We start from the raw sequence: 15,906 nt of genomic DNA, 5'->3' as shown, positions 1-15,906 counted from the left end.
GCTTATATTTTTATGGAAATCGGTTAGTATTCAGCTTAATCCCCCGAATCAAATATTAGAAGAATTTGAGTTACGAGTCATCATCGGATCAAATTTTACTACAAATGGTTTGATTGCTGCTCCGACAAGTGATTTATCAACAGGTGGCCGCGTACTGGAAATCGATTAAAGAATCCGATTTAAATTGTTATTTTGCATATATATTTCAACTAATCAATTAAACGCAACAAATTTTTGCTGTTTCGAAAGATAAGAAAAACGTCGCTTTGAAAAATCTGGAATCCCCAAAGACATAAAAAGAGAACCCGGACATAACATGTTTAATTTTGTGAATATTTCAAATGCGTATCTACCTTCCATTGTAATATCTGATATAAATGTATAGTAAAAATATAATCTCACTTTGAAAAAGCGTTGTACATACAATTCTATCAGTGGCCGGAGCAAAACAGTAGCGATCGGAAGCTTCACAATGGTTAAACCTTTGCGATACAAATCAGGGCTTACCTATTTAACAGGTTCATATGGTAAATATACACTTGTCGCTGGATATGTCCCGATGGCGCTACGAAATCTGAAACAACTTTCGTTGACTTTTTTTTTCAGAATTCGAACCGGCTAAAAAGCGTCCAGCGCCTAGCGATGGAATCAGCTACGACTCGGAGGATGACCACGTTTTTCACAGAATTCCAGGACCGGCCGGCTGTCTCAAAACACCCCCTCCATTTTACGTTCACGAGCAATTTCGCGAATATATGGTAAGTGTGTGGTGAAATATTTCGAAAAGAAATATGGGCATGGACGCGATTAAAATGATTGTAAGATTCAACGCTCTATCGTAATGCGTTAGGTTAGTTATTATTTACCAACTGGATTTGACCAGGGAAGTATTCCCTGATTTGACCAAAGACTCAATGGTTTGGGGTAACGGGATCCAGTACTCGGGTGGGAAATTATGAAAGCCATCTGTAGAAAGGAACGCACCGTTTGCTTCTTTAAGAGTGAATATAGAGACCCGTTTGGAATGCTTATTTTTATGCTTATTTATGCTTATTTTTGGAATGCTTATTTGGAACCCGTTTGATTATACTTTATTGACAGACTCATTGTAACAATAATGATGACAATCATGAGTGAATGGTAAAATAACAAGCGACATTTACAGAGAAAAACAAATACACAATATCTTGACCGGTGGCAGTATGTAATAAGTATAGTAAGGAGTTAAGTGTCTGATGGAGCCTTTGGAATCTTTGGTAGATGTTTTGAGTCATTACTTTGATGTTTAGAAATGATGTCATTGATCCTCTTAAGCAAAGCCCATAGTGAAGTAACTTAAGCCCGAATTATGAGGCAGGTGTGTGCGTGTAAATTCATTTATTTATATCAATTATTGGCTTTGCTCTTGAATCGGTTAATCGTAAACCTCGGGTTTTTTTCATTGGAATGTATTTGATGTTCGACGGTATATACGCGAACGTCCATTTTCCGCGGAGCACGGCCGGGAATTAATCAAATTCACGATTATATTCATGGCGCGCGCGAAAATACACGACTTGTGCATTAATCGCAAAACACTAGCGGAAGAACGCGTTTGAAGTAGGTCTAGAGAAATGAGACTATCCGGGTGAATTTTGAGAGTACTCTTGAATAATATCGGCAACGTTTCAAGGACCCCCACTGGTCCGCGTAGAAGAGCCTATGTAATATAACAGTTTTCGCTCGTAAGCGATTTCAAACATGTTTCAATTGTCTTCTTTCGGAAATGTAATGTTTTTCTCTTCAATCCCGTCTGAAAAACGGGTAAGTTATATCGTATATCTGTGTTGTATCATGTTCGCTCAACTTATGGTATGTTTATATTGTGCCATCTCCATGCAATGTTTATCATCAAGTATATGCTGAATGATGTTGTTTTTTATTGTTTCTAAAATGAGGCATTTTGAAGGGAAGCCCATTATTGGTATATTCTGCTTAAAAGAGGAGTTATAACTCTCACAAATTCGAATCGACATTATATAAAAGTTGGACTGACGGTAATGCTGTTTTCTAGCTAATCAAAAATCCCTGTAAAACTAGCAAATTCGGCGCCTATTTAAAACTATAATGAATAGTGTGCTTCGTGCGAGTAACACAACGCTGACAAAACAAATATACTTTTCCAAACAAGGAAAGTGATTTAAGAAAAAAACAAAGTGGAGTCTAAATTATTGTTTTTTTTCTCGTTCATCTGCAGAAGCATAACAATAACAACGATTACTTCCCGTCACTTGATTGGCTAACATTACCTATGTTGCGCGTGACGGAGAATTGATAAATCGACGCGGGATATAATCCGCAAACCATTCCGTCGTCTGTGTGATGATGAAAATTACTAGCTTTCATATCCACACACGCACGCTAAAGCAGCCCCTAAATCAAACTTCATCTTTTGTGCTTTATAGCTGCATTTCGCCATAACGTTGATCATTCGTTGCGCACTTGACGTTGGATATCGGAAACTTCTGCTTATATCTAAAAGCTGACTGCGGTGCTTTTTTGTTAAGTTGTCCCGGCATGTACCACTCATTATTATATTATAAGAATGCTAACTATAATCTCTCGACTTGATAAAGTGGCCGACCGCAAGTTTTCAATTTAGAACTATCATTCAGTTACGTAGATACTGACATATTTAATGGTTTGAATTAATGGAGGTATTTGGATAATTCATATCGAGAGAATGGCGTTACGCTATAAGGTAAGGCGAATACAGTCTAGGTCAAGATGACCATTAAGATATTTTGGCAGGTAGAAAACATTATGCATGTTGCATAGTGAGTGAAGCTATTGGGGTGGGGGTGTTATAAACATCGTTGTCACTTTTAATTGTCACAGTCCTGGGCGTCACTATTTTGGGTGAGACACGCTCTTCATAGTCTACAGCTCCTTGATCGAAGTTGAGGTAGGTCCTCCTTAACCCGGTTAGATGTTTACGAATATATTGATATTAATGAAATGTGGTCAAGAAGCAGAAATGGCAAATCTGCTGCATACAACTTGCGTCAAGTAATTCTATTCCAGAATGTCAATTATTTAGAGTTTTTAGAATTCGGCTTAAGTTCTTTCTTGTTTTGTCTGTTGTTTATGATTGAGTTTTTAAAGACCTGTTTGCATGGCATATGATGGTGTATGTAGATAATAGGAAAAAAAACTTGCATTTTTTCGTCACGCATCAGTGTATTCGATGGCGACCTCAGTACGATCGCTTATATATCGGATATCTCGCCGGTTGCAGCTATTCGATATTAGATTGGTTGCAGTAATGGCTTTATTGAAATTTGATTAATTTCTCATCGACCGCCACGTATATTTTATCGATTCGTATGATTGGGTGTTTTTGCCCGCGCAGTATGGCGTCCGTTCATTTCATACACGATTAATCATCGACATTGACAAAAAAACAGTTTTCTATTATCACAAACGATCCCGAAGTTGATTATTGATGTTTCATATTTTGTATGAGGTCACGCAGTATTTCACTAGCAGAAATTCATGCTAGCCAGTTAGTAAGCACGTTCCAATTCCAATTTCTATCAAGATAGTCTGTTAGAATTAATTTTTATAGAAGTACCATTTAAGATCTCTGGTTACGATCAGCGCAACGATCAGAGCATTCAATTGGGTACGGTATTTTCATACACTTTCTATTATGTGCGTCCACAAAATCAGTGCATGCAGTTACCTTTTTACAAGAAGGGTCCATGCGCTTTTATAAGACTCTTTTTTCCACCATTAACGTAAAGTGTATTAACGGAAGAAACGACTTCCATGTGATTTCTAATACACGACTGGTGAACAAGCTTTTTACGTACAGACGGCTATAAACAACTTTCTATTCCATTGAATTCTTTCAGGAAATGCTGTCTCCACTCAGTGAAGATGAAGAACGTGAACTGCGCATGCTGAGCGTCGAAGAAAAATGGAAGATCATTTTCAATTTGGTAAAACATTAATCTTTTTACTTCTTCAGTAAACGCTTGTATAAATGATTAGCTCTGGAGCCGAATCCATGAGTTTCCAGTTAGAAAATTAAGAGTCAAAATCAGTTTTTTTTTCGTGAGTTCCTAGAACTGGGTGACTGGATTTCTACGATTGTTGGATAAATCAATTATTAAACCTGATGATTGGAATGAGCAGCACTTTATTTGAGAAGGGCAGACTTTGCAACGTGAGGACTTGGGTCGTGTTGGCCCTCCAACAGATAATCTAAGATAAAATGGGCCTTTTCTTGCCATTATGAGATATTGCCAATTCAGATTTATATTTCGTCTTTTTAAAGATTTCTTTGCAAAAGATTGTTTTTCAAGATCTTTTGGAGAGCGGGTGGACTAGTCTACTCGGTCCATCCCTAAAATCCGCCCTTGTTAATTATGACAATATTGCTAGTTCATCGTGTTTTGATCTTGTTTTCTATACGGTTTGTTCGGGACGGTCATCAATATTTCAAACGCGTGAAGTCAGACAAGTAAAGCATGCTTGTCACGCGGCTGAAACGCCGATAAGTGGTTGAATATCGCCAGTATATATCTACGGCAACCTGTTGTAGGCGATAAAACGAATTGTATTCATAATCTGGATTTTATCTAGAGAAATCGTCGTTACATATTTACGGAGTGTGGGTTTTGAGACGATTTTAATCGACTTATATGAATTTGAAAAAATTCATCATTGGCTTGCTAACCTAGTAGTAATCCCGAGGAAAATGAAAAAAATATAAAATGCAAGGTTGGATATGGTGGTCCATTGTGCGCGGATTGTAAATGGATTCTGGAGCCGATTGGCGCTGCCAAGAGTTATGGGTTAGGATTATGCGCAACCACAATGAGGAAAAAACCGTTAAGACAACTCAGAAATGCAATTGCAGTCAGATTCTACGGGTTACTTTTCATCACTCTCGTGCTTCCGAATTATGGATGATGTTTCGGGTAGATTGCGCATCGACAGCAGCCGAATAATGCACCGTGCAACTTGAGGGAATATTTGGATAATTCTAAAGCGCTATAAACAAGCATTTGTACTTGATATATATATCGGAGCTGAGACACTTGAAATGACAGTCCCGACTGTTCGATATGTTGCACGATAATTTGTTGCAGAATAACGTGTGCATTTCCAGCTCATCTTCACACGATTCATCTACATTATTTCACTTTTTTGATAATTTCGAACGACATTTTGAAGACGGGAGATTTTCGGATATTCTAAATCTTGCAATGCGAGCGCAGGCAGTCGCTAGTCTTTGCTAGATACCCGTGAGGTTAAGTTCTAGTGTTTTTCCTTTCGCTAGACATCGAGGGGATCACCGAAATGCCATTACGTGACGTACAATTCTAAAACAATTCCGCTCGCTTGCCAACAGATGTTGAAATATAGCCAGCAACAGTAAATCGTTTATCGAAAAAGTCGTTATGTATAACTCGGTTAGGAGTCCATTGTGTTGCGGCGTATCGACGATCAAACGGGTTTATAGACAGATGGATAGGGCAGGGAAATCTACGGAAAATATCAATTCAAAGAAAACGCCTACAGAGAATGAACGAAGCCTGTCTCAACAGACGACCAGGGACGGGGGAAAGCGTTCGGTAGAAACTGACAATAATCCCGGCATCGTCGCAGGAGCAGTTTCTTTATCAGACGAACAGGGAAATCTATTCACTGATATAGACGCCGTAATTTACGACATGGATAATCCAAAATCGACAGACGATGTTGTGGTCGCCGGTTCGCCGCCGAGGGTACCGAAAAAACGTAAGAAAAGAGTCCGTATAGCGGAGAATCCGACTGATATGACTCATCTAAACGGTGCAATATCGAAAAGAAACGAAAATTGTGTAGGTGATAATGAAATTCGAAACTCGAATCCGGTTGAACTCAAAGAAGTGGTCGAACCGTTGATAATTCCTCATCGAAAACTGAACCGATTACAGGTGTCAGCCAACACGAACCAAAATGACATCGAGGTATGTTTGTTTTGAAGGACATCTCTATATGGTGATCGTCTCCGCTTCTTTCTAAAAGTCTTATCGTTATAGGAAGTAAAGATATTGTCAAACGTGAAAGCATCGCAATTACTCGACTTGTCTAAGGTTCTTTCTAATGACATCTGAAATGATCTTATATCATAATATTTTGTATTTTTGTATGCTACTTCTTATTCTCATTCATTTCGTTAATAGAATATTATCATTATTATTATAATTATCATTATTATTATTCATTTTTAATAATTATTCTTATTAACATTGAAAGTCTGTTCACAAAAATTATTTTCCGATTTTATTCTTCTATTTTATTATTTCTATTCCGATTCAATTCCCTATACATTGATATTTTTACATATTTCCATATTTCCTCCAGTACACAATAGGCCTTTAGAAAGGTCTGTTGCTGCTTCGATCAAGAACACATTATCAGGCGACAGGCGTCGGTACATTTTGGATCTCAATTTGCACTTTAGACGTATATAGATTTTCGATGAAGCTTTCAGTTAACTCTCGACTATTTAAAAACAATCAGTTAAGAGACTTTTCATCACAGTACAGTTGTATTTACATTTGCTAGTAACTAGACTCGATGAATAATTAAACTACAAAAAAATGAAAGATTGTTATATCCAATGGATTTTATTTTTGGGGTTTGGTGTATCCGCCCCAAGTGCTATCACTTCAGAACGTCATTTCCTTCTAATTTGCTTCACTACGCTCATTTGAACAAAAAACCATGTACTTTTCAAAATTAAAAAAAGATACTTGGCAAAATAATTGGTCAGTGTAAAATTCATTTCGCAGAAAATGCATATGAGTTTACGTAGTTGGTTTCAACTGCAGCTACTGCAGAATTTCAGTTTTGGGAACGGGATTGCTTCCGCCTGACTTCATTCCAATTCCCAATCGGGATGAGTTCATAAGTGCCTGTGATGGGCCTCGAATAATCCAGTTTAATGTGTATATGATCGGATAGTTAAACGAAGCCCTGTTCTAAATAGTAGTTCCATATACATGTACCACGGCGTATATACTCGGCGGATATAGAAATGGCGGAGGAATTATTAACCACAATTGATAGTTCGATATACGTATCTTCCGAATCTGAGGAGGACTCGTCCGATTCGAGGACATGTGGCGTTTTCGTAGAGGACGCTCAACAAGAGATCTTTGGTGAAATGTCTCTAAGCGAAAATAGTTCGGCTGTCCAAGTGTTTGTTACAGATGCTGATGACATTCCAGTTCTGCAGACGAATGTTGTCATTTCTGCAGACGAACTGGAACTCAATGTTTTGAATGAGATACCCGCTGAGGTATGGGCTCCGACGGGAAATTCAATGATGAGTCATTTCATTAAGCATGTTTTTGTTCACTTTTTATAATGATCATCTATATGTTTGAGTTAAATTACGCTAGTGTTGTCATGTTTATGGTCTAACTTTCAGCAAATCAGAGCGCCAATTCTTCCATTGGATTTCTACTTGGAACAAATTCGAAAATACCTGGCTAGTTGCACGGAGCGACCGCGGAGCAAGTCGCTATCCAGAGCATGGGGCGCTCATTCAAAAGAGAAAGATAACTCATTGGGCAGTTTGCTTAAGAAGCTGAAATTGGACATTAAGATGTCTTACGATAGGTAAGTTGTCCGTAGAATTTTCGCCATATGTTTCTGAATACCGATAGATAAAATGTTGTGATGGAAGAAAAATTTATGATTTTACAAATTGCTACCAAATTCCTCATAAATCAGCAACGTACCCTCTAGTGGTGGAAGGAAAGAATGAAAATGAGTGTTCGCTATGTAACGATATTGATGATATTCAATCGGGAAAAATTCAGTTTGAAACTTTTTTGACATAATCTGGAATTGCTCCTAATGCATGATATTTCTCATTCATCTTTTTTTGTCAGTTTTGTCCGAGACTTTCTCAATGAAACGAACAACGGCGTCGACTTATTGATATCAGTGCTGAAGGAAATACAGAAAGAACAACTGAACAAACATAACGGGAACAAAAAGTCGAAACACGAGATTCAGAAGAAGAATTTAGTAAGTGATTTACAAATGAATAGATACATAGTGCATAATCGTGGCTTAACGTTTACACTGATGGTTGTCTATCTTTCCACTCTGGAAAAATGTACCCGGCATGGTGACTCTTCAGCCTTATTAGAAGTTCAGATCCACGGTTGTGAGTTAGGGCAATAATTCATTAAGACCCATTATGAGTTCATGGTTGTAGTTATCTGAAGTTGTGAATAAGTTAATTTTCATTTATTTTGGCTGAAATCTAACTTCAAAGTAAGGGCTTACTTGTCCCTATTCTGTAACGCATATATGCATATTGGCATTGTCCTCTAATTCTTCATAAGTATGCTGTTTATGCGCGGATATCCTGTTTACTCTATTTAGCCGGATTAATGATCGCTTCGTTTTTTGAATAATAATTCTGAGTAGCATTGGCTAAGTTGAATACTTCAGTTAAGGCGGTACTCCAGAACATATGTTCATAGTATCATGTTTTCGCCATGAATACCGAATGCATTGTAAGTATACTCCTCCCTCGCGTATCGACGGTTTATGAAATTCCGATACCGTTTTCCGTACACGGCCACGATATGCATTAATATGTGCACAGATAGTAATCCTTATAGTAATTACGATACAACAAGAACAAATCCCAGTAGTATTGAAGTAGTTTGTGTCATGAAACTAATGAAGCAAAGTCAAGCACGAAAAGAGCTGCGCCTATGAACATTTTGATTCGATTTATAATCATTACAATATATTCTCAATGTTCTGTGCATTGATCAGAAATTTTTCATTGACATGATGATGTAGAATTTTGGGGAGATTTTGCTCTTGGTGAAGTAGTTTTGTCAATTTCGAATCAGGCGATAGGAAACGCAGGAAAATGGCGTCTTACCATGCACTGAAGTCGCTAGATGTATACTGGAAAATTCTTTATTGTGAAATTCTACTACTGATTTCAACGACTATGTTTCCTTTCTTTAGACGGAAGAGTATGACTGCCTGTTGTGTCTGAAATTCGCCTCGAGAATGAAGGTAAGTTACTGTGAAATACTGACGGCAATCTGACATTTTACCAATAAAATTAGCGCCCTTACCACTTACACTGTACGTGTATTAAGTAAACATGCTGACTAAGAAAATATTCATATCAAATTTTTCTTAACAAAAATCAGTTTCTTAAATCACTACGTACAGACCCGAATGTATCCATTTTCTCGTATATTTGTTTGCATACATGAAAATGTATTAGCCAATTTGATATTATGTTATATTATATTATATCACCGCACAGGAGATGACGTACAGCTTGGTGAAATCTCAAAATGGTTGTGAAATTATTTCGCATTGTCTGATGAGCAGTTATAGCCGTACACGAATCGTAGCACTGGAGGTATTTGATATTAAACGCTACTCAAGAATCATTTGGGTTTCTGTAGTCTGCAAGCTCTAATCAACTATATTCATATACTTCTTTTAATTTTTCAAGTTGTTGACTTTGTGCTGTGATATTCCCAGTGGCTATCCTAGAGTTATGGAGGCGATGTCGTATTGTCGGTTGAAATTTGGGGAATCCGTCAGATTCAAGTTTCTGGTCGGAATGCTTCTCAGTCAGGGGCCAACTTTCATACATTTCCAGGTGAGTAAACCACTAATTTTTTCACTTTGGAGAATGATTCGTATTTTCAGAAATTCTCACCTTACATTCTAATTGGAAAGTGAATAAACAAGTTTTTCTGTTTTGAAATATTTTTGTAGGGGGCGTGCATGAAGTTTCTGAATAAAATGATCAACTGTGAAGACAATATGAACGCTAGAGTTTACATACAATACGAATTGGAATTAGCAGGACTTGACGTCGATTCACTTGAAAAGGTAAGATTCCCAAACTACTGCAACTGGGAAAAGAAACAAATCAGCTGAGAAGTACGGTCTCAGTGGTATTTTGTAAAATATTTCAGCATTCAAAGAAAGGCGAAGGAATTGAATTCGACGAACTGCAGAAAGAACTAGTCGTCTGGAGAGAAAACTATCTGAACGTACAAAATATCCAGTCAAATCTAAACAGCGTGGAAGGAAGGAATATCATATTGAGACAAGAGGTAAATAAGTCCACATTTAAGAAGTATTTTGGATTATAAATCGATATGGCTCGCTACCTATAAAAGTCCGCATCAAGGTCCGATCCGTTGGCGGTGTAAACACAGCCAACTATTTTTGGAAATTTTGGAACTGTCCTTTTTAAGATTTCTCTGCCCCCTCCCAAAAGAATATTTACCTCCGGGAATATAGTAATCCTTTCGGTCTAGTTTTTCTCTTCGTATTGTGGTATTTTACCGCATGTGCCATGTAATGGTGTTCGCTTTATAGAGAGCTTTCTCATTCTCTGCCAGGTGGACTTACTACAACAAAAGCTTAAGACATCGGAAAAAGAAAAAACGACAGTGAAAAAACAACTGTCGGAAATGACGGATAGATGTGATGAGTATCGCGATAGAGCCGCGTCACTGCAAGATGCCGTTGAAAATCTCACAGTAAGTAGAAAAACAATAAGCGCAATTTTCGAATATAGAAGAGCCCTGTATCTACATGGGCCAGTTGTATATAGATAGATTAGCGACTGCGTCAAGTTGTTTTATAGATCAACTTTTTCTCTTGCTATTTTTTGGTTGCTATAAGATCATGTCATTAATGACTTTAGAAACAAAGAAATTTCTTATCGTTTCTAATTTACATATATCATTAGATACTATTTTTGTATTTGTTATTTTTGGTATGAAGCCTAACCCAGATTTCTGTTTTATGAATATTTATTGTTAGATGTTTTTATTATTTTCACCGATAGGTCCAGATACATACATTTAGCACTGTAAGTGTAATTCAACCTGGGGTTTTGTAAATCCAATTTTTTTTTGTTCAGTTTGTTGGTCAAGGTTGGTGCAGGAAACTGTTTTGAATTTTATTTCGATTCTGTTTGTTTTCACCATAGTTTTAGACGAAGTTGCACAATGATTTTATCCCCCACGCATAACACACAGAATCTGACTGTAGTAATATCCTGTACACCTTGTTAGATTATAGTTAATTATCTCATTTAATTCATAGTCACATTCTAGAACACCACTAATCACTTAATCACACAATTGCCAATATCTATCAAAATAAAAAATTACCCATCTATTGTCATACGCGGCGTTGCGACCAAATTCTACATATACATTTATAGTACATAGTTCGAAAAAGGCAAATTGAAAGTTTAAAAAGTATCTTCTGTAATTCAATGACCAAAATAGACGTTTGTTTATGAAATCGTTTTCGTTCATCACTTCCTTACTGCATGCCCGAAATAGCTCCGCCATTTTGTTTTTGCTCTTTAATTCATTCAGCAACTGTATAAAGAAAGAACGGGAAAGGAAGCGCAGAAGGACGTCACCGCACTGGAGGAGGTGATGAAACCCCTGGAACAGCCGCCGACTTCAGAAACTCTGACAGTTGAGTCGAGGAGAAATTCAGCTTCATCTCTGTACTCTATAGAACACGCTTTAGTCGGTAATAAACTTACATAGAATTGAAGAGAAATTCTGTATATGTAGAAAATTTTCAAATTAAAGCAACACGTCTCTTGGATGATTATCTAAATTGACAGTTGATGGGGTAAAGTTGAGAAAAAGAAAATTTGAGAATGTAGATTTCATTGAAACGTTACATTATACACACTACACCTTAAACATAGAGACACCATTTTCGTTACGTATATTCATCTTATTCTTTAGCCGGGGAACCACCTCCTGTGGCGCCCCCTGCCCCGCCACCGATGTTACCTCGACGGATGCCGTCTAAATCACCTCTACCAGCTGTTAATCTACCGTTACTCAACTGGACAGCCATGAACGACGTTAAAAATACTGTATTCACGGTAAATAGATCCCGTATCTAAATTGCGTAAAACATGGCTATGTAGCGGTGTATTAGAAAAACCGATTCCATTTCAGAAAATCGAAGACGAAGAGAGGATATACGACGAACTAGATTTCAGGGAGTTGGACAGGTTGTTTGAAATGAAGATCAGAAAAGAAGGCAAAGCAAGTCGTGATCGACGAGAACGAGGTATATTTCATGTATCACTTAAATCCCTGACTTCAGAGCCATCTTGTGAAATATCCTACTAAACATCTTGAATTGCAGTGAGTTTAGTCTCTCGAAACCCTTCACGTCCTAGAGATGGTGGGTTTGTGAGCTTCAGCGTTCAGTAAAATTCATTTATTCAGTCTTCGATTTTCATTTTCATATTTTTTGATAGAAGCGACATTCGATAATTGTCCCTCACGGAAAGTCGGTTGTGCCAAAATCATAGGTGAACTGGACAAGAGTTCGGATATCATTATTCAGCTACAAAATATCAAAATTGATGTTATATTTATCTAATTTGCGGTTGTGGTTTACATCTTTTAGAATTATGAAATCTTTTTATCTGTTTTATTTCTTCGAAGTTCTTGTCTTTTTTACAAAGTTGTACATTGAAATGAAACACTTTACTTCTGCCCATATCCGACGCGATTAATCAATCATATTCAATTAACTAATTTTACTTACCAAATTTCTAACACGAAGTCAACAGAGGTACGAAAAGTTTCTTGGACAACACAACGCCTATGTACATTCACAAAGCATATAGATGATCATATAGCTGAATATTGTGACTTCACCATCGACTTGAATATTCTATTCTCTTCATATTTACAGCTTTGAAGCGATTACAACAACAAGTAAAGTTCATCGAAATCGCAAGAGCGAGAAATATGGGTGCGTACATCGTCGGCATACTCTTTACGGTTGCTTCTTTGACATTTAGCAACAGCTTAAACATAACAACTTGGACAACAAAAACTCATCACGCCAATGATTTATTCTTTCTCTATCGATATCCTCAGTTATCACTAAAAGAAGGATCGGCCACACTTCTCGCATGATCAGGGATTTTATCGATAAACTGAACTTAGAAAATCTTCCCGGAGAATACGCCGAATTGTTGATCAAATTCATTCCCGCCAAAGACGAGGTAAAAAAAACGACTTCATTACATTTCTAGAATAGAAAGATTTTATGAGATACGAAAAAGTGTTTCCAGAGGTCAAAAGTATGGGGGTAATCTGATGATATATTTCTACATTCTAATATTTCGTTTTGATTTCGTTGATAGCTACGTATGCTTGCTCAACACGCCAAGGATTACAGCAATATGGCGGAAGCTGAACAGTTCATGTTCCAGGTATATACAGAAATTCAAAACCGCTGTATCGGTTCAAACTCAAATGAAAAAATTAATTGAAAAGTGATCGCAGTTGTTTCTTATTTATCTATAATATACAATACACCGAAAAGGAAATTGGGACACTTATACAGAAACTATTTTGTGTTACAGTTAGCTCAAGTTGAACGTTTGGAGCCGAAACTCAGTGTAATGGCTTATATGTCAGTTTTTGATGATCTCATCAATTGTCTAGCACCTGTGAGTACGCATTTCGTTTTTGTAATTATTTATATGTTTCCAGTAAAAGACACCTTTTGAAGTTCCCTTCGATTAAACCTTTTTCATTTTTCAGCAAATCGAATCGGTTACGAAAGCGTCGGAATCTATTCTCAAGTGCAAAAAGTTGCAAAAAATATTTGAGGTAAATTCATTTTAGAAACGCTTTCTACAGGAATCTTGTTTGTAGGCTTCTTAGCTAAAGAAGTGATTAGATTTTTTAATACCATAATTTACCACATTCGTTAGTAGATTTTGTATCTTTCATAGATAATCTTGGCTTATGGAAATTACATGAACAGCATGAAAAGAGGTTACGCCAGTGGATTCAAACTAGATACGCTTTATAAGGTAAAATCTGCAGGAAATTTGGTTATGGCATCGGGTACACTGTGAAAATAGACGTACAATTCAAACCTACTCTTCGACAAAATATTTTAAACATCATTTCAGCTGAGTGATATCAAATCGAGCGACAGGTCGAAGACGTTACTGCACTTCCTCGTTGGAACAGTCGAAAAGAAATATCCCGAACTGCTCGACTTCTATGAGGAGATTCATCTGAATGTCAAGAAAGGGGGTAAGTAATTGAAACAGTGAAATTGTATAATTCATTACATGAAAGTCGAGAAGATACATAATGTCCGTGTGGATGAACATGAAAGCACCGGCCAGACTGGAATTTGTAGGGCCGCAACAAAGTGTATTATATGTATGTTGTTGTGTTTTCAGCATCAATCCAGGCGATTTTGTCAGACGTACATTCCTTGCGAACTGGATTTTCTCTCGTAAAATCGGAACGTGAAAAACAAGACGAAATTTCTCAACAACTCGATATATCCTTTTCAAAGTCGCATTTAGAAATGGAAAAAATATAATTCTGCGTCCGAGCTACTGAATACTGAAAACCTTTTGAAAAGAGCGTAGGATATATAGGATTTCGCTGGAGCATTAGTGAAATTGGTATAACTTTTTCAAAAATGTAAGAAATTTGTGACTTTTTACGCATAAAGTGTCATTGTTTCCTAGCTCACAGTTTGATGTATAGAATCCTTAATTCATAACCGCACGATTTCTTTGAATACGCAAGCGTGCATGTACCGAAAATAGCGGATAGTAGTCGTCACATGGAAGAGGTTTACAAGGAAGTTTGCGTGGCGTATGGCGAAACCAACAAGTCTATTGAACCGGACGCATTCTTTGCGATATTCGCCGATTTCATTCGTTCGTTTCAGGTAATCAGAATTGATAGAGAATTAGTAAGTTAATGTATGTGTATTGGTTGTTTCGTACTGCTTGACGATATACCGATCTGGAAATCGAGCTTTCGCGATCTCTAGCTATAGTCCTATAGTACCATCGGATTGGTGAGCTGAACGTGGAACGGATCGTTTCATTGTCGAGATTTTCCGCAACTCCCAGAAAGTTGTGAAATACTATCATCATGCTGGCTGATTCGGGACGCCCGGTAGGATTTGTTTCAGCGTGTTCTCGTGGAGGATGAAAAAAATATTAATATGTCCCGCATCAGCCACCATGCTATCATTGTTACCATTAATTCTAATGTATCGGTCACCTTTCAATAGCTGAATCGAAAGAAATCATATTTTCAGTGCGCTCTTTGGGAGAATAACCACGAAGGCGAAGCGAGGCCGCATTCAGACGGATCTCAGATGTCCCACCATGTCACCCTCACGAGACACGGGTCAGGGCTTGCAGATTTCGCAAAGTCAGTAGCCGACAAGGCAATCGCTAGACACCGCGCGGAAAGCGACAATCAAAACGAACCGACGAAAAGAAACTCGAATAAAGACATCACAGTCGGTTATGTTACCGAAGTAGAATATACAAACAAGAACTTGTTCACGACATATTTACCACGAGGATTCAACGACGACATGTCATCACAATGCGATCATTCTACCGACTCAAACTGGTGTTTGAAAGGACTAAAACAAGAATCGGCTCTGGTAGTCGACTCGGACGTTGATTCCGGGAAGCATTCGATGTCGCATCTCGCCTCGGACTCAGAATCCGAATGCAATATCGACTTTTCGAAGGACACGTTCAACCGCGCTTTTCAGAGTTTAGAAAAAGCTATCTACGATATTCCGGATAGTCCTAAACCATCGAATTTCATCCAGTCACGCCCTAATGTATACACCGTAACTAAAGCAATTACTCATTTTTAAATAACTGCAATTTCTCTAGTGGACCTATATATTACTACGGTCGTAGGCTAAGACTTGAACCTGCTGTTAAAGCTTTCGAGTAACTAACTAAGAGACTAGTCAAACTTAACTGCGGTCAGATTCCTATGA

The 15,906-nt window shown here is 37.6% G+C and overlaps 1 protein-coding gene across 1 annotated transcript; it reads left to right on the top strand.

Moving 5' to 3' along the window:
- Positions 1-725: 725 nt before the first annotated feature.
- Positions 726-15,777, top strand: LOC141903456 (formin-like protein 3; the record flags this gene model as incomplete). Its single annotated transcript, XM_074791573.1, has 23 exons — positions 726-758; positions 3,897-3,983; positions 7,472-7,662; positions 7,938-8,076; positions 9,043-9,093; positions 9,353-9,451; positions 9,548-9,697; positions 9,817-9,933; positions 10,020-10,160; positions 10,452-10,592; positions 11,445-11,607; positions 11,832-11,974; positions 12,051-12,165; positions 12,802-12,861; positions 12,990-13,117; positions 13,259-13,327; positions 13,481-13,567; positions 13,662-13,730; positions 13,856-13,936; positions 14,039-14,165; positions 14,318-14,421; positions 14,656-14,820; positions 15,199-15,777. Coding segments are annotated over 23 exons (3,039 nt in total), but the record flags the coding sequence as incomplete, so codon positions are not given.
- Positions 15,778-15,906: the final 129 nt, after the last annotated feature.

This window comes from Tubulanus polymorphus, chromosome 4 (assembly GCF_964204645.1).
Source record: "Tubulanus polymorphus chromosome 4, tnTubPoly1.2, whole genome shotgun sequence".
Classification (NCBI taxonomy): domain Eukaryota; kingdom Metazoa; phylum Nemertea; class Palaeonemertea; order Tubulaniformes; family Tubulanidae; genus Tubulanus; species Tubulanus polymorphus.
The sequence above is the reverse complement of the archived record's forward strand: the minus strand, read 5'-3'. Positions and strand labels throughout refer to the sequence as shown.